Below are 19406 nucleotides of genomic sequence, written 5' to 3' on the forward strand. Positions count from 1 at the left end.
TATGTTTGTAGGCCAATTTGAGTACAAAAAATTCACATGCATTTAATATGCGGTCAAAATGTTAAAAACTTGCAAAAAGTTGAAAAAATTTTTCTCAATTTAGCGCTGATGACATTCCTTACTGGCAGTCTGGCCGTTCCAGTGGCTGCTGTGCATTTGGCACACCTTTGGTATGAATTTGGCTGCATTTTAATGAGGCATTTTATGCGACTACTGCAGAGAAGCATTCAAATTGTTTGGAATAAAAGGAAAGAGCTTTCCTGTTGGCATTTTAAACATTTCAATTTAAAGGTGAAACGTGAGCTTAACTGCACTGTCGGTTGGCTACTCGCCTTTTGGAGTACCATCGAAAGCTAAAATGCCAAACTGTGCTAGAGTTCAAAGTAGTTGCATTTAAGTGACCAACAAAATGATAAGGTGCTTCAAGGATTAACAAGAAAAATGGAATAAAATATGTGTACTTTATGTAATGGAATTAGTGGTACTTAAGAGCAATATTTGTACAAGCCTTTGAATAATTCCTAAAAGTTTGAGTAAAGTTCGTAAATTTATTCTAAGAAGTTTTTTTATATGTATAATTTATAGTTTTAAATATAAAGAATAATAAAAAAAGTGAAAACTACACTCCAAAATTTGAACTCTTAAGAGAAAACTTCACTGTTAGAAGTGAAATCCAGATTGCAAAAGAAATTATTTGTTCATTTAGAATTAGTTTACACATATTTAATTAAAAATTATTTTTCAAATAACGAAAAAATGAATTTAAATATTTGGTTAGGTTGCAGTACCAGCCTCATGCACCAAACTCATTTAAGTGCAAATAATGAGCTTTTATAATACCACGGATCAGACACCGTCCATATGGCATCTCTGAATAATCATCTGAAATGTAAAAGTCCCAAAAATGTAGTACACGAACAACGTCCGTTTGAGAAGGCACAACATCTCCATTCAAGTAGAAGGAAATTGACCTGTCAAATCTGACAACTTGGCTTTGTCCCCGAAGAATTATCACCGCAAAAATTTAATCTTCTTCTATCTTCTTCTATGATGGGCGCTGACATATGAGATGAGGTAAAGTTTTATTCTCAACAACAAAGAACAACATCCACAAAACTCATTAGAGGGTAAGTCAAGCTTTCTTGCATGGCTTCTCAATATGCAGTGACCTATCAGCACCGATACAGTAGTGCCAAATTGGTTTCGTTTTAGTTTTAGAATCTGTCTAGTACAAATTTTTTCAGTTTGAATCTCAGGCGAGTCGTGCGATCTGACAAGAATCATCAATTATCCATGTTTTCATTGTCAACCGTAGATATTTACACTTAATTACTAATTCAATCGTTGCATGAGTCATACTAATATTCCACAAGTCAATTTCGGATAGTAACGTGTCTGTTTTGACAAGTTCGATTGCTTACCTTGTCTATATGTATTGGATACTGACCAGACAAAATCTGTTTAGAATAGTCCGGTATTCTCGATTTGTATCATAGATTTTGGTTGAACGAAATTAGTGTTAAAAACCGTATGACTCAGAACTCACTTTGATGCATAGTGCTCCTACCCCTGCCTGAAAGACGCTGCATTGATCAGGCTGATGCAGTGAGACACTAAGTCCCAATTTGTTAAAAAATTTTTCACTTTCGACTCAGTCCTTTAGTTTGAAGCCATTGGCGTATGCTTCAACCCTAAGGGTCTGCTTCACACATTACGAAGTAGTCCTGACGGGACTACTAACTTATCTTTTATTTATTTATTGACTTTACAGGTTTAAAGCCCGATATCTCGAGATTGGTGCTATATCGGCATGTAGAGAAACGGAATAGTTATTAACAAAAATGAAATTCAAGAAAATTCGTTGTTAAATCGCAGGATCATAAACGTGATATAGGTTTCAATTTTTGTTTAAAGAGACGCTGCAATAATCCGGTAGTCTATTTACGGTACCCATTTCTATTCTGTAGTATTGAGTGTTTTCTGTAAATGTGGCAGATTTGTCACTACAGCCTGGCAAAATTTGGGGCCTTATATCTGTTATTGAATGCTCTATCTAGTATTACCCAGTAAACAATTATTGGTTTGTTAATAAGTCCTTGCATATTTATGAAGTCATTCTGATTTATCTGTTTCGAACCCTCGAAACACACTTCGAACAGCACACTTAGTAGTGTTACAATCAATAATAAAATTTTACTTCGATGAAAAGTAATATAATACGGCGATCACAGTTTTCTATCATTGAACTCTGCGGAATAACTGTGCGAAAGTGCAAAATATTTTTAGATTGAATTTTATTTAAAGTATAATTTATCAAAATGCGCTCAATCAGAACGTCTTCAGTTCAAGCATCAGAGCATTTTGCATTTGAAATTAAAAAAGTTTATAATTTTTCATGTAGGCATCATTCGAAAGGATTATTTTAGTCCTTAAAGCAATCTTTCGAACTTCATAGCATTTTATTTTAAATATTAAATTCAATTTATAATATCGTCTGACGAACTATATTTTTCAATTTCATTTTAATCTGCCAATACAAAGATTTAATCCATTCATTCACGATGCATACTTGGTTCATGCTACAACATTCCATACACCGTGCGATGTCAACGGTCTGTCAACGGGCGCCAATACGTAGACGAAAACTGTGCCAACTACGGTTATTTCACTAAATCACTTGGGATGTTGGATGCACTACAGCAAATCCTATTCACAACAACTGAAATGAAAAGCGGAGAGTTTCTGTAATGATTTACTTTTACTTCTGAAATGTAATTTAAATTTCAAAATATTTTTATTACCAATTTCGTTTGTTACATGCACGAGTTGCAGGTGAGAAAAGTTAATCGATATATGTTATAACGAAATGAAAAATAGGCGCGATTAACGGGATGGATTGGATTGCTTAAAAAAAATAAAAGTTCAATTTCAAAATATAATACTTTTTAAGGAATAAAGTATTTTTTTTAATTTCTTAATTTTTTATTTAAATAAAAATTCATCATTCTTTATATAATGAATATCACACTATCAGTTATTTTATAGTTAAAATTTCTAAATACAAAATGAAATGCTTAAGCTTTAAAATATTAAGAAATATTGTAAGAAATTCTTCCCATACTTTGGGGTATTCATATTTCTAAGGTAGCGTAAATTTTTTTTATAAAATAGGTAGAAGTACTAAATTGAAGATTATAGAATCTATTGAAGCTAGGCTACATTTTTACGCCACATACGTTGCTCGGTAGAAATCTGAATGCAGAGTTAAATATCCACAAAATATATCAACTTTCATGCAATTAAGTGCTTTTTCCAGTTAAACTCACATAAATAAAAAAAAAAAACAAATTATTCGAGAATGGAAAGATGATTGACGAAGTACTTATTATTAAAATAATAACGCATCATTGATTTGCTTACTCCATAGAAGTAACAATGAAGTTCTTAGCAATACTTACAAACTTACTTACTTAGTTCGTCACTACATACATAAATCATCCTTGGTCGTGTCCAGTAACCTACTCCAGCCAGCTCGATTAGTAGCTTACTGCCACCAGTTGATAGTATCAAGTGCCTTCATATCCTTGCGGACGACTGCTACCATATTTACCACCAACAGGTATATATTCAAACTTCTTTCCAGCTGGAGAAGGAATATCTTATATCTTACGGAATAGTATATGCCAAATTTAGTTAAAACTTGATAGAAAAAATAAACTCTCCGAGAATGAAACAATAATTTTAGTATCAAAATAATGATGCATCATTAAATAAATAAGAACAAAAATGATAAAAAAAAATATAAACTTTTTATTTATTTGCTCTCCTGTACTTAATCATAGGAATTTGTGAAGACACTCTCGGGGCATGAGAATATCACGAAATTATTATTCAGACAGATATAATTAAAACCGCCGATAAAAGTTACTTCCTTAAATCTTGATATTCCTGGATTTACTTTGATATTGAAAATGTATACATTGACCACACTAACAAAAACTATACACATACCATCTAACGCTAGCTAGTATACGCAATTTTTAAATAAAAAACAGAAACAACAGTAATAACTATATATACATCAGGTGACAGTGTTAAATGAACAGTGTCAACACTAGGACAGAAAATGTTCCTTGATTTGCTGAATTGAAACGCCCCCAAAGACCGTATCATATGGTGTTTACATAGAATAAATTTATTCGTTAACAATCAAATACAACAACCTCTTTTAAAGGCCGCTGTATGTAATAATACGGTCTTTAAAAAGGTTTATATTTTCGATCGTGTAATATTGTGTAAGTACATCATAAATTTATTCTTTAACAATCATATACAACAACCTGTTTTAAAGGCTGTCTTAGATAATAAAACGGTCTTAAAGCAATTTAACACATACGGTCTTTTGGCAAAGAGCGTGTAATACGGTCATCACTTTTATTAATTCGGTCTCTGCTTAATTCCTTAACAGCTTAAAGTTGAAAAAAGCGTTATTAAGCTTTTGTGACAATTTTAAACTCCTTTTAAATATCCCTGTATATAAAAGGTTGTTGTCTTTGTTGGAGGTGGCTACTTTTCCTAGTGGCATCTAGTAGTCAGAAAACAAACTATGAATATGAGCCGCTGTACTTACAATTTGCTGAATAAAGTTTGAAAGCCATTGTAATTTTAAGCCATGCGCAGAAGTCATTACACACGTTTGCACGTTATTTTTGTAGTTTTGTTTGCTGTTATTTTAAAAATAAATTTTCTTTTTTAATAATACAAAAATATAAAAATATATATATTGTGTATTATTATTATTATTATTATTATTATTTACATACTACATTTGGAGTTTAGGAAGTCTGCAAAAGTTTTCCATAGGTTTCAATTTTGTGCTATTGCTCTCAACGCGTTAAACGATTTGCTCGTCTTCTCCTGACGGGCAGGAATCCCCTGGAGGTTCCAAGTAAGTACAGCATGCACGATACTTCTTTCTTCTTCTCTCGTTGTTTACGTTTGTTTGTTTACGTGTTATTTTTCATAACTCTTCATTTGAAAACGTTCTAGACCACTTTATGCCTAACATGTTGCGCAGGAATCGATATATCGTGTATGTTATATGAAAATACATTATTATGTTGCAGCTATTTGAGGCAGTGCACTTGAGCACTTTTGCTCTATATTAACTCGAGGTATCTTTAAAACCCCTCTTTACTCCTTGACTGGATTAATGTTTATCATTTCATCAGACTAAGCAATAATTGACCTTAGATCTGCATACTGCATACTTCTCCGAGGAGCCTGTACCCATTCTGAGATTCGATAACGGGGCGTTGGTAAGTCTATTAGTTTTTGCAAATAATTTCAGGGCTCTATCCTTTATGTATTTTTTGATCGGATCAATCTTGAGGTCCTTGAGGATGTCATTCGTCCTAATGTATCATGTTACCTTGAAAAGTCTTCTCAGAGTCTGACTTTGTGCAATTTCTAGCTGGCGAATCGTAGTGTTTGAAGTTTTGCTAAACGCTACACATCCATATACGAGTAGAAGTGACGGATGAATTATTTGGTTATATATCAGTTTCCTGTTCTTAGCATTGAGATTTTTTAAATTTTTAAATGAAGAACTTTGGCACAGCTAATTCTTTTTAGTTGAACATGTTTAAGCCAAGTGATTATGAAAATATAATTTCATACTATCTATGTTGCAGCGTGTAAACACTAATGCAATAAAAAACTACAAAACGTGCAACACGCAACCCTTTTTTTCCATTTTCGCGATTTTGCTTTCGTTGTCTGTTCTTGTTCAGTTGACGTTGAGAAGACACGCTTTGAGTTTGTTTTATTTATTTTGTACCGAAATTTTTACAAATTATTGTGTATATAGTTTTTCGAATATAAAGTATATTTTTTAAATATTTATTATAATATTAAATTCAAATGTCTGCGAAGGAGAAGACAAATAATGATTGGAGCGTTGACAAATATCGCACCGACTACGAGAGCGAGGAGCATTGGCAGCTGCGGAAGAAGTTCATGATAACCCATAAAGACAAATTCGATGAGGACCGCTTGGTTTGCCTGGCGCAAGTATTCACGAATGTCGAATTTATGGGCTGCAAATATCCAAACGAGGTAATGTGTTTGGTGGCTGAACTCTCGAAGGATGTAGCCAAAGAGTTTAGAAAGCAACGCGAAACCAAAATAAAACGAACTTTCATATCTGCCTCGGATGCCGCAGAGTCGCGTGCCAAAGGTAGAAAATCAAAAACTTAATATTATTTACGCATATTATATGTGAGTAGAAATTGAATTAAAAACAGTGTGAATAATAAATCGGGTTTGCCTTGTTAGGATATAGAACAGCGCAACGACGTTCGGGTAACGAAAAGGATGCCAACGTGCCGGGAAGCTCAGGCAGCAACACTAGAACCGCCAGAAGAAACAAGTTGACCTTTGTGGAATCAGCACCTGAGCAACAAAATAGGCCTGTCGATCTATTTGAAGGTTTGCTCTACAATGAATTCATTCTACTTCTTCAGGGCGGTCGAAATTGCTTACGTTTTTCTGCACAGCGTGCCAATATTCAATATAACGAAAAGGAGCTGGGTGTCGAAAATGGGTATACAGTTTTTAATATAAATTAAATTTATTTGTTGTTTTTATTTTTATTTTTCTTCTTGTTCTTGCTTTTAGTAACAAGGAGGCACATATATATATTGATGACAAATTGGTTTCGAAGTGCACAGATGTTGCATTGAAAATGGCAAAGAGAAATGCTTTTGACGAGGCATTGAAGAAGCTGCAAAAACATTGTTACACCATTCAGGTTTGTTGCTTTTATAAATAAATTCGAATACTTTATAAAAATATATTTATTTTAAATTAGAGGTAACTAAATATTCAAATATTTTTAGTAATTATATTGCGAGCTAGTGAATCACTTCAAAGCAATACTTTTCATAGGTACCCACTACCATTTTCGACAATTTTTACTACAGAGTAACTTCTTTTCAAGTTATATTAAGAATAATATGAGTGTCTTGTCAGAGTATATTGTTGTAGAAACAGTGAAAGTTACTTCAATTAAATTATAAATAACAAATTTCATTGGGGTATAATCAATTTTAATTTTTTTTTTGTACTCAGAAATATAAACTGACTGAGTCTTTAAAAGTGACGAACTCAGTAAAGTTTGACGAAAGAAACTATTGTATTCTTTTCAACCTAAGGTTGAATTTAAAGAATATATTAAAGCTCTACTATGAATACATAATAAATTCATTAATGTAGGCACATATTAGGCGCTATATAAACAACCTATTCAGCATATTAAATCACGTCTGTGTAGATACAATTTATTAAAAAAAATATCTAAGTAATGATGTTTAAGGTCAATTATGATAAAAGAAATTATTTCCTTCATACAAATTATTTTTCAATAGAAAGGTGTCTGTTTGGTAGTGAATTAGAACAACAAATTTTGTTTATTATTATTTTAAAACTAGTTGAGCCAGTGCACTTGAGCACTTTTACTCTCTATTAACTTTATAACCCCTCTCTACGTACGCCTTGACTGGATTATTGTTTATCACTTTAACAGACTAAGCAATAATTGACTTCAGATCTGCATACCTTCCCGAGGAGCCTGTAACCATTCTGACATTCGATAACGTAGTGTTGCAAGTCTGCCAGTTTTCGTAAATAATTTCAGGGCTCTATCAATTAATTAATTTTTTGACTGACCATAAAATAAACTATATCGAGTATTTGCAAATACTCAGCAGCAGTCATTCATTAATAATTTTCAGAGACTGCAAGTATCATTGATTGAGCTTATACTTTGTCAAATTCAAAGCTCAGAGTTAGTGTGAATTAGTCAATTGATCAAAAACCGTACTTGATTTGAAGTGTTCTAACTTGCAGTTTTGTTAATTTATTTTCGAAGTTAAAATTAACAATTTCACTTGCTGTGTTATGTTAAAATGAAGTCATAAACCAGCTATAGAAAAATCAAATTAGCTAATAATAATTTTTGATTATCTCTTTTGGTTAGTCTGTTCATATATACAGTGACGTATCCAGGGAAAAAATTAGAGGATATATCCCTTCATTGACAATATAATATAGATACAATGTACAGTGACAAAAAACATATTTTGTAGAGTATCCCTTTTATTTGATACAAGAACCAAGGATATACTAGATCTCCTACATATTTTTATATATCTAGAGGTACTTTAGTAGCTACTATATAACTCTTTAATAACTGCATATCGCTATTAATCTCACCCGTTCTGAATATGTACTCTTAATGATCCATTACTATATATCAACTAAGCTACATTTTTGTGTCTTGATTCTTCTTCTTCTTCTTGAGTTAGTGCTATTACGCACTTTTACTCTATAATGGCTGGGGGGCTTATCTCTACCCCCCATCCCACATTTATAACTGAGATTGAAATAAAAGGAAATTCGAAAAGCAAAATAGAATATATGAATAGAATATTAGAATGGATTATAATTATCATGTTTACATGATTATAAAATATAACATAACCTTTAGTATGAAGTTTTAAACTCTGTTAGTAGAGAAAGAAAGAAAATTTTATTGCTGAACTCATATCGTCATCATATCACATATATTACTGAACATTATTATAAACGCTCCTAAAACTACTAGGAGATAATATATAATAATATAATAACAAACCCTACTAATATATCTTTTAAATATGTTATCTCAGGCTAATCCCGCGCGTGATGCTATTAAAATCAGAAAGGAGAACAATAAAGTGGTGTGTGATATTATTAAATCTGAGACTGCGACATGTACAGACATGAAATTAGACCCAACAAACAAAGGCTATAAAATTATGAAATCAATGGGTTGGACTGGTGGTGGTCTTGGCTTGAAAACACAAGGACGAGAAGAACCCGTCGAGTAGGTTTATTCACAATTCATAAACAACAAAAAGTTATTAAATTTATTTATTCTAACAGTTATTTATTTAAAAATAATCGCATCGGCTTGGGAAGTAACCATACAAATTTAAATCGTCAAGATGTCACGCAAATATTTCAGAATTACATTAATTCAGATGATATACGTGAACTGCAGTTTTCATCAGATTTCACTAAAGATGAGCGCGTCATTTTGCATGAGTAAGTAATCTGTGTGAAAAATCTTTTGTAAAGATTGTAAAGATTCTAAAATTAATTTTTCATTACAGAATTGCTGGAAAGTTTCCTTTGAAATCCACAAGTTATGGCAAAGGCGAAGATCGGCATCTTATCATAAGCAAGAAGAACATAAGCAGCAAACAGATACTTGCAGAGATTTTGATAAATTGCAATGATAGCTACATCGATCAGTATCTAGTGCAGGTGCCAGAATCAAAGGGTTACCTCTTTCCCTCACACACTGCCAAATTAGTTTTGGACTCTTAATGCACCAACAGAAAATAAAAATGTTTCTGTTTTTTGTGGAGGCTCAACTCTGAAAAGGAGTTCACAAGTTGTGAAGTCGCAGTAATTCTAAAAGAAAATGTAAATGTTGCGCTGTTCCTTATCATATTTTAACAAATTAATTGTTGACTTAATTTAAAATACAATGTACAAAATGATTATTACGATTAATACATGAGATATATATTTAGAAATAAGCTTTATTTTTTAAAATCTTTTGGATTCAACATAATAATGTACTTATTTTATTAAATTGTATAAAATTACAATAAAAGAGACATTACATATGAAAATCCTAAGAGGCTTCAGTTGTTGAACTCTTCTCAATTGGTCATTTTTTAACTGCACCCAAGCGGCTAGGATCTTGGCTAGGGTACCGTACTTGTCCAGGTGCTGGCGGTGATATTGTGTTGATACCGGCTGTTGTTGATGTTGAGGGTAGTCCTGAGTATGGTGCAGCATATGCTTGTGAGTACATCTGGTAAGAAGCTGGTATTAGGCTTGGTGGGATCTGATGCAATTTCATACCAGGTGGTAGTACTGAAACTTGCTCTTGTTGTAAGTTAAAGAAATCATTAGGATTGCCTGGCGGCACTGGTGGTACTGTACTTGGATCGAAGCGTCTGTCCGTTTTGGCAACAGTTACTTGTTTTGCTTGAGAATGTGCCCATTTAATAGTAGCTTTACGACCTTGGAATACCAACTTATTGAAACTGCGCTCTGCAGCCAATTCAGCTGCTGAACGTTTTGTGTACTGAACAAAGGCGCACTGTTGGCGTGGCACTAATGCTATCGAGCGTATTTCACCGTATTGATAGAAATGATCACGTAATTCAGGTTCTGTTATCTCTTCTGGTAAATTACCCACGTACAGTGTAGTGATATTACGATCTTCCGGTGGTTCAAGTGTTGGCAAAGAAGCTGCCCGTTTCATTATTTTTTCAGCTACTGGATCATTTCGACCATAGTAGCGATCTTTGATATTTTGTTCACAAAGCGGATCGTCAGGTTCGTTAGGCTTATCATGACGGTAAGGGCATTCCTCACCACGTTTGCATTCACCCTTTACCCAAAACGAACAAATGTGTGGTCGATTACGTTTGTAATATGGCGCAGTACGTGCTAACTTTGAAAGCATTTCGTTGGCAGCTAAGGAACGTCCAACAGTTCCAGCTGCCTCTGTACCATCGCCGTCCGCTAATTCTCTATCAATATTTTGTATGTAATATTCCTTGTTGACATCGCTTTGTGGCAACGAGTCAACCACTTTTAATGCTGCATCGCGCACTTGTATGGGCAAGCCATACTCCAAGTCAAGCAGGCAAGTTTGGCAAACATTTTTCAAGCGCGCACAAGTTTGACAAATTTCGGTCTTCTTGAAACGCATACGTGCTCCTGGACACCAACGGAATATTGTAAACGGGCGCGTGCATATTTTGCACTCCTTGCCAAAACGCTCCTTAATCATACGCACGTAGGGGTTATCACCGAGACACGTTTGGCAGAGAATTGGAAATTCTGCATCTTCCCAGTTCTGGCGATTATAAGTATTGGTGGTTTTGGACATAGCCATTTTGACGTTTGTATTTTTAAGTCCGCAGTAATTATACTATTAAATGTGTTTTCACTTAATTTCCGTCGCACCAACAAATATTCTTCAATTTGTGGTAATTACACTTCGGAATGTAGTCACTGAATGCGCATCACACTAACAGCCGAGTTATATATGTATTTCTGTCAGGAAGTAAATGACAAACATTGAGAGCACAAATCTACATGGTTGCATTTTGTAAGAAAGATGCTATGTCAAATTTTACCTTTTCAGATTCTGCTAAGTTTTTTAAAATATTGCTAAAAATTTCATCAAATTTGTTATAGAAAATTTTCAAAGAAATTTTTTATATTATCTTTTTTTTTGAATTGTAGATATATGTCAATCACAAAAAAACAAATATTTTTTAGGTAATTCGAATAAACAATAATAAATTAAGTGTAGTAATAAATTATACAGCTTTAATAATATACAATAGCTATTTGCAAAAAAGATCAATTAAAGATTTATGAAAAAGTTAAGAAAGATGGTTTTAAAATAAAATAAATACATTAAAATAAACTCTGAACAGCATTTAGATATTAATTTAATATTACATAAATGAAGTGTTTTTATTTATTATAGTTTAATAACTTTTGTTAGAATTGTTAGTAGTTTTTTTATTAATGCACTTTAAAGAAAAATTTAGTTTTTATATTAGGTTTGTTCTACGAGCTACTCATAGTAAAACATGAGTAAAACAGAAGTAAAATTTACACAAAAATACTTGAAAATTTGCTGGTGGAACGCGCTTGTGTATGCACAGTGTTTACTCAAAGTTACTATGAGTAGCTCGTGGAACAGACCTATTATTTGATAGAAAATAAAATTTCATGAATTCTTCTTGTTTCTATCAATTAATGTTAATGTGATTATATAATCACTCTTCCAAGCATCATCTCGCACTGATTATGTGTTATTTGATAGTTAATATAATTGTTGTGAGGACTTACAGTTTTAGTTGTTTTAGTTTTATAATTTTGCTTTATTGATAATATTTCGTGTTCACAAGATTTTCTTAAAGTTAGAAATCACATTAATAAGTATTATATACATCAGGTTCTTAACATACAATTATGTATTTTCCTAAGATTATGACAAGAGACTTATTATAAAATATGTACTAGATAAATTTACAAATCACATTGACTATCGTCCCATAATCAATTAATTATAGGACCAATTTTATGATTTCATGCATTTCTGTTTTAAACGATTTAAAAATAGACCATAATGTTCCTAATTATTTTTTATAAAATATGACCTACATCACTAATAACAAAAATATGTCGTCAAGCGTTTGTATAATTTGTTTTTGTTCCAATGAATAGTGTTTAGTAACACTGTTAATATGTTTAATATTATTGTGAAAGTTATTGTTGTATACAATTTCATATAATTACATGTTAAGAAACATATACTGTTTGGCTATAGTTTTTATTACTAAAGTGTGCGGAATTAGAATTCAATTTACCTGTGGAAAAATTTGTTAAAAATGAACTGATCAGGTACGAAAACCTTGCATTCTACGAAATTCAGGCATGTCAATAAACTTAACAAAATTGACATATATCTGAAATGTGTTGTATGACTGCAATTTTTAAAATTTGAAGAAAATATTTTTCTAATTAAAGAAATTATTTCAAGAAAAATTTTATCTTTATTTTGACAACAGTAAAATGCATGAACCCAAATATTATTATATAATTTTTAACCTTATCTAATCCATTTTCAATGATTAAATACGTGAACTAATGTGAACTTTTTTAATATAAGTGAACTCTTTAATGATTTAAATTAAAAAAATGGAAAATTTTCATTCTAGCAACCTTGAAACTAGTTTAGCATGCTAAAAAATTTTTAGCAAGGTTTACTATATCATTAGTTGTGATTTCAGTTACCTGAGCAGATAGAATAAAACATGTAAACAGTTAGAACGTAAATAGTATGAAATTGTATTTAAGTAGAATAATACAGCAAAAACCTTATATAACACATATTAGTGAGCAACAAGCATCGAGTTTAGCAGTCGAAACAGCCACGCATTAAATACATTCGAAGTAGTAAAGTGCTACATCTATAACATTTTAACTAAATATTTGGAAATACCACTGTGTACGGTTTTATTTACATCAGCTGCTTTGAGTTCCCAGGCAACTTTGTAAACAAACTCCTGACTGTTTGATTATTCTAAGCTTATACAATATATAATAATGTCACAAGATTCATCTCCACAAAAAAAACGCTATTATCAAGAGGAAAGAAAAGAGTCTGAAAATGAAGACGACGATAAATATCAACCTTATGTGCCGGTTAAAGAGCGCAAGAAACAAAAACTTATGAAACTTGGACGTATTGTTCAACTAACAGCAGAAGCGGCGTCACAAGGAAAATCTTCCAGCGAAAATGAAGGAGATGAAGATTCACAAAGTGCTGCAGATCCAGAAAATTGGGGTCGTAAATATAATATAAGTTTACTTGATCAACACACAGAATTGAAGAAAATTGCTGAAGCGAAAAAAGTAAGCGCAGTGGAAAAGCAATTAAAAGAAGAAGAAAAAATTTTAGAAAGTGTTGCGCAGCAGAAAGCACTTATGGGTGTAGCTGAATTGGCGAAAGGTATACAATATGAAGATCCCATAAAAACAAGTTGGCGACCGCCACGTGCGATCGCTGCAATGTCAGAAGAACGTAGAAATGCCATACGAAAACATTTACGTATATTGGTGGAAGGTGATGATGTTGCTCCACCAATTGCTAGTTTTCGGGATATGAAATTCCCAAAAGGTATATTGAACGGTCTGGCAGCAAGAGGCATTAAGCGCCCAACTCCAATACAAATACAAGGAATACCTACCGTACTGTCAGGACGAGACTTGATAGGAATTGCTTTTACGGGTTCTGGAAAGACTCTAGTATTTGTGTTGCCAATCGTTATGTTTGCACTCGAACAGGAATATCGTTTGCCATTTGTGCGAAATGAAGGGCCTTATGGTTTAATTATATGTCCATCACGTGAATTGGCCAAACAAACACATGATATAATAATGGTAAGTTTTTACATATATACAGCAGATTATATGAAAATAACGTTATGTTGTTTGTTTTTCTAGCATTATAGTCGTCATTTAAAAGAAAGTGGTATGCCAGAGATACGTTCTTGTCTTGCAATTGGTGGTTTGCCAGTGTCAGAAGCTGTTGAAGTGATATCACGTGGAGTGCATATAATGGTTGCCACGCCTGGTCGCCTTATGGATATGTTGGACAAAAAAATGGTGTCACTAGATGTGTGTCGATATTTATGTATGGATGAAGCAGATCGTATGATAGACATGGGTTTCGAAGAAGATGTGCGCACAATATTTTCATTCTTCAAAGGACAGCGTCAAACGTTGCTGTTTTCTGCTACTATGCCCAAAAAAATTCAAAATTTTGCACGCTCTGCGCTGGTTAAGCCAGTTACAATCAATGTGGGCCGTGCTGGTGCAGCCTCCATGAATGTTACTCAAGAAGTTGAGTACGTAAAACAAGAAGCAAAGGTCGTATATTTATTGGAATGTTTACAAAAAACTGCGCCACCCGTGTTGATTTTTGCAGAAAAAAAGCAAGACGTCGATTGTATACACGAATATTTGCTATTAAAAGGTGAGTTGCAATGTTCCTACAAAAACATATATTATTAAATAATCTTTAATCCTACCAGAAGCTGCAGGTTCCTAGATAGGCTTCTAGTTATTACTATTTATTTATATACATATTTTTCAATATTTTTAGGTGTGGAAGCAGTTGCTATACACGGTGGTAAAGATCAAGAAGAACGTTCCCGTGCCGTTGAAGCTTATAGAGATGGTAAAAAAGATGTACTTGTCGCAACTGATGTCGCCTCAAAAGGTCTTGATTTTCCGAATGTGCAACATGTTATCAATTATGATATGCCAGATGATGTGGAGAACTATGTGCATCGTATTGGTCGTACGGGTCGCTCGAATACGAAAGGTTTAGCAACAACTTTTGTGAATAAAACAACAGAACAATCTGTTCTATTGGACTTAAAACATTTACTCATTGAAGCCAAGCAAAAGGTGCCTGAATTCCTTGTTGAACTTTGTCCAGAAGCAGAACAGTACCTTGATTTGGGAGACTCACATGGTTGCAGTTACTGTGGTGGCTTGGGTCATCGTATTACCGATTGTCCTAAACTCGAAGCTGTACAGAGTAAACAAGCATCGAATATTGGCCGGCGAGATTATCTCTCAAATACTGCTGCTGATTACTAAATACGCTTTAACTGCGTAATTAATTTAATTAATCAAATTACTGATAAGTTCTGGCACAATACCTGCAATATTTTGTATGTCGTTGATTTTTTGGTATGTACAAATGTAATGTATCCGTTTTTTTGTGTGCGTTTTTTTTAAATAATAAGACTACATAAGTCGGAAAACAATTCTATTGAAATCAATAAATTTCAACTGAATTTCACTTCAATTATCCCAAAATTTAAAAACATTTTTGTCAGATTTATTTTTTTATACAAGTAATTTCCAAGAAAAATTTTAAAATACAATTAAGTAATATATATTTTTCTTGCATAAAATAATGTATATGTGTTATTTTATTAACAATAAAAATCGATGAATGATAATTTTTTTAGTTTTGGGTATTAATTCTACAACACATAACACAATACTACAATGTGTTAGCGGTCGTAAAACGATCCTTGTTTCCTGGGACTTCTATATTAACTTGATCTAACTTAAAACTATATTAAATTAAAATTTTGGGTAGTATCTCATATATAGGTCTCTGACATCCTTATTTTAGAAAATCAGTTATAGTTAATGGTAGTCATAATATGATGGGATATAAACTTAATAAGAAAGTACATCACAATGTGATAAATAAACATACTTATTAGCTGGAACTAGTAAATATTCACTAAATTCATTAAAGCAGATCTAATATAGGAACATATTGTAGTTTTGTGTATCCAGATTATAAATTTTAATGACCCTAAAGAATTTAATAGTTTTTTTGTACTCTGTCTTTAACTTATTCAAATAAAATTTTATCCTCTTAACGAATATCTTTCTTTAAGAAGTTTTTTATTGTTGTTATGGACAAGAGCTTTGAACATAGGCTCGTAGCCAGAAACTTATTTAGAAGGCGCTTATACAAAAAATCGAAAAATGTTTGAGTAATCTTTTAGATTTTTTTCGATAAAAGTTTGATTACTGAATCGAATTTACGGCAAGGGTCAATTATATTCCCAGGTAGAGTTCTTATTCCTTTCCTTTTCATGACAGAAAATGATCCGTCAATGCTGGTTGTTATGATAGTTAGAAAAATTAAAATCGTAAGAAGTTTCATCATTCTAGCAAAATAAGTTCAAAACCTCAATGGGTGCATCAATTTCCCACACTGTAATTAATACTTGATTTTTACCGCAGTTAACTACATTTTATCATCGATGTATTTGTGTACATGAAGCTTGATTCAGGGGGTCTTCAGTAAGGTCAGTAGCTACTTGCTTCCCCGTTGAAAAAAATTGAAGAACTATATATTTATGTGTGTATTAATTATTAATAATAATTTTTAATTTTTAATATTATTAACTATTTAATTGGATACAAGTTATTCTAAATTACAGAAATTATCTGAAAACTAAGTAAATTTTTGACTTCTGAACTGGCTCTTCAGTCTTATAAGCCTCTTCTTTGGCTAAGGATGGTACTTGTTTGACCCATCATTTTTTCCTTAACCTAGAGATCATAGTTACATAAACTATAATAAAGGACCTTAACTTACTCAACGAGACAGCATTTTGTAAGATCAGATTGGCCTATTTTGTTAAAATAATGGCATAAGTTGAATAGGTTTGCTATGTAATCCATAGTGACTTTAGCTCTATTCTGTTGAGGGAATATGCTTTTCTGTATTTCATAATATATAGTTGATGTACTATATTTAAAGTTATTAATCGGAGTATAATGTGATGATTATGACTAATATTAATATATGACAAGTTTGTTTTTAGGCTAATCCTTATAATGGTTCGTTGGTTGGTTGCAGTGACAGGCCATTGGATAACTTTCATGTATCTCAATTAGCGATTTTTCGCCGTTTTGCTACTATATTCCTCGCAAGAACCCTAGTATAGAAGAGTAGAGACTAAATTCATCCCTCCGAATTTAGATAATTTAATACGACTTTTGTCTTCACCGATGAACAGCCTGATAAACTATCAAAGAAGTATCTTCCTAAAAACTATATCTTCTGGACGCCAAAGCCGGGCATTTACAGAGAAAATGTATTATGGTTTCTTTCTCCTGCGGGTTTCCACAACTTCTGCAGTGAGAATTATAGGGAGTGCGCAGTTACTCTGCGTGGGTTTCCACACACTATTGACTTATTTTTGTAAAGATTTTTTAATATGATGTTTTTGATGCGAGCGATAGAAATTTCGTTTTTATTATTTAAAAGGAATCACATCCTGTATAAATGAGAAATAAATATACATATATTAAATAATGTATACACTTCTTGGGCATTATTTACTTTTTTAATATGTGCGATTATCTAATTGTAGTACAAATTTTTAACAAACTTGACTTTTTATATATTTATGTCAACATTTTTTTAAGAATTTAACATAAACAAAAAACTGCTGATAAGACTACTTCAGACCTTATCATTATTAATCCACTCTCTTTAGTTCATTCAAATGTAATAGTATATCGCTACTAAAAAACTCGTATGGGCTGAGCAAAGAGTGTACTTGTATTCCAATTTATACATAATTTTGCTCCAGCATTCGATGTGCTTAGCTCAATAAAACTGCTGTCAAAGTCTTGCCTCTAAGTCAGTGTCTCAAAACTTGTCGATCGTCTCAGAGCAAATACGGAGTCGCGCTTGTCGCATGTGTCTACGCTTCATTAAGTGTAAATAAATCCAAAAGTGTCGTTTGGTGATTAATTTGTGATTTGTAAACAAGAAGCATTCGAAATCAATAGAAAAATTCAATTGTGTTAAAATTAAAATTGAAATAATAATTTAAGAAATATATTTAAATTGTGCCCGGAAGAAATTGTAGACGTGATTTTCTTGAAACTTGTGATTTCGGATTTTGGTGCGAATAGAAACTCTTCCTCGAACGCTGAACTAAACAGGTATTTTATGTACATTTTTACGTACTTTTGATTATTTACTGGATGGTTTTTGTTTATTTCATTTATCCTAACGAGTTTATATCGTCTTAGAAGATAGACGGCTTCTTTATGCTAAATGTTGTGAATCTATTTATCGGCTTTAACGCTGGTGTCATTAATAGGTAGCCACTTAACTAATTGATTCTAATTATCTCTAATTAGTAGCTGCTGCTTTTATTAAAATGTTTGAGTTTTTAAAATAAATACTTAAGTTTTTGCTTAGGGGCAATTTACGTTATCATGGGGATGTAAGATAATGTTTTTTAAAATAATTGAAATAAACTGAAATTGTTTAAATAATTGTATCATTGAAATTATATGATTATTAGAACTTAAAATAATTTTTTGCTTTCACAACTTTTTTGCCCCTAACAAATATCTTCGTCCGTTTATTTGCATCTCGAATAAGAGTGAATAGTGATAGAATATGCCATTAATTTATTTAATTAAAAAATTTGAATCACAATAGATGATATAAATAAGAAGTGCATTTTTAATTTAGTTAAATCATATTTATATTGTAAATTTTTGGTGAGGTATTTTTATCCAAATTGTGGTCAATTGTTATTTCTCTGTCACTTTTAATAATTTTTTTGCGAATTTCCTTGTATTTTTTTGGTTACAAAAGTTAATTGGATAGCACCGAAATTGCTATATTAATCGCAGTAATATTTCATCTGAACAACACGGATATATTCTTTAATAAGCACAATGTGCAATTTTTGTCAGTTATAGAACTTCTATCTATTTTTGTTATTTGTTCTATGAGCATTTGTTAAAATAAGTGAATATAGAAATCCAAAACTGTACTCACAAAATACCCGAAGGACCATAACTTGCTTATAAAAGAAACAATATATGGTCACAAGCCCCATAGTATGGAGTAATGCCGTGTAACTAAAGTGATTCCAGTATTACTCGTAAAGTCACTATACAGACAATGTATCGAAAGTGCTAGATGACACTAATTGCATAAACGAAGTTTAAGAGTATGCCAGCGAACACACTCCTGTACACTCCTGCAAGTATCTATAATAAAATTACGACAAATTTTTATAAATAGAGAAGGTTTTTTCTTTGAAATTGTATGATTTTTTACAATTAAAAAATTTGAATTCTTAATAATCTTTTAAAAAAAATAAAAAGTTTAAGCTATA

At 32.1% G+C, this 19406-nt stretch overlaps 3 protein-coding genes across 3 annotated transcripts; 2 read left to right on the forward strand and 1 right to left on the reverse strand.

Annotated features, from left to right (window-relative positions):
- The first annotated feature begins 5857 nt into the window (after window positions 1-5857).
- Window positions 5858-9637, forward strand: LOC119679782. The gene is made up of 6 exons (XM_038092321.1): window positions 5858-6238; window positions 6337-6604; window positions 6679-6811; window positions 8730-8926; window positions 8986-9147; window positions 9216-9637. Exons 1-6 carry the CDS (start codon window positions 5923-5925, stop codon window positions 9430-9432), a joined length of 1293 nt encoding a protein of 430 aa, XP_037948249.1. The 5' UTR covers window positions 5858-5922; the 3' UTR covers window positions 9433-9637.
- A 2-nt stretch (window positions 9638-9639) lies between these two features.
- Window positions 9640-11307, reverse strand: LOC119679783 (pre-mRNA-splicing factor RBM22-like). The gene is made up of 2 exons (XM_038092322.1): window positions 11268-11307; window positions 9640-11184 (listed from the first exon to the last, which is right to left on the reverse strand). Exon 2 carries the CDS (start codon window positions 11021-11023, stop codon window positions 9782-9784), a length of 1242 nt encoding a protein of 413 aa, XP_037948250.1. The 5' UTR covers window positions 11024-11184; window positions 11268-11307; the 3' UTR covers window positions 9640-9781.
- Window positions 11308-12891: 1584 nt separating this feature from the next.
- On the forward strand, window positions 12892-15517 carry LOC119682883 (ATP-dependent RNA helicase abstrakt-like). The gene is made up of 3 exons (XM_038096416.1): window positions 12892-14091; window positions 14155-14686; window positions 14816-15517. Exons 1-3 carry the CDS (start codon window positions 13255-13257, stop codon window positions 15316-15318), a joined length of 1872 nt encoding a protein of 623 aa, XP_037952344.1. The 5' UTR covers window positions 12892-13254; the 3' UTR covers window positions 15319-15517.
- The last annotated feature ends 3889 nt before the right edge of the window (window positions 15518-19406 follow it).

The sequence above is a fragment of the Teleopsis dalmanni genome, chromosome 2, assembly GCF_002237135.1.
Source record: "Teleopsis dalmanni isolate 2A chromosome 2, ASM223713v2, whole genome shotgun sequence".
NCBI classification, from domain to species: domain Eukaryota; kingdom Metazoa; phylum Arthropoda; class Insecta; order Diptera; family Diopsidae; genus Teleopsis; species Teleopsis dalmanni.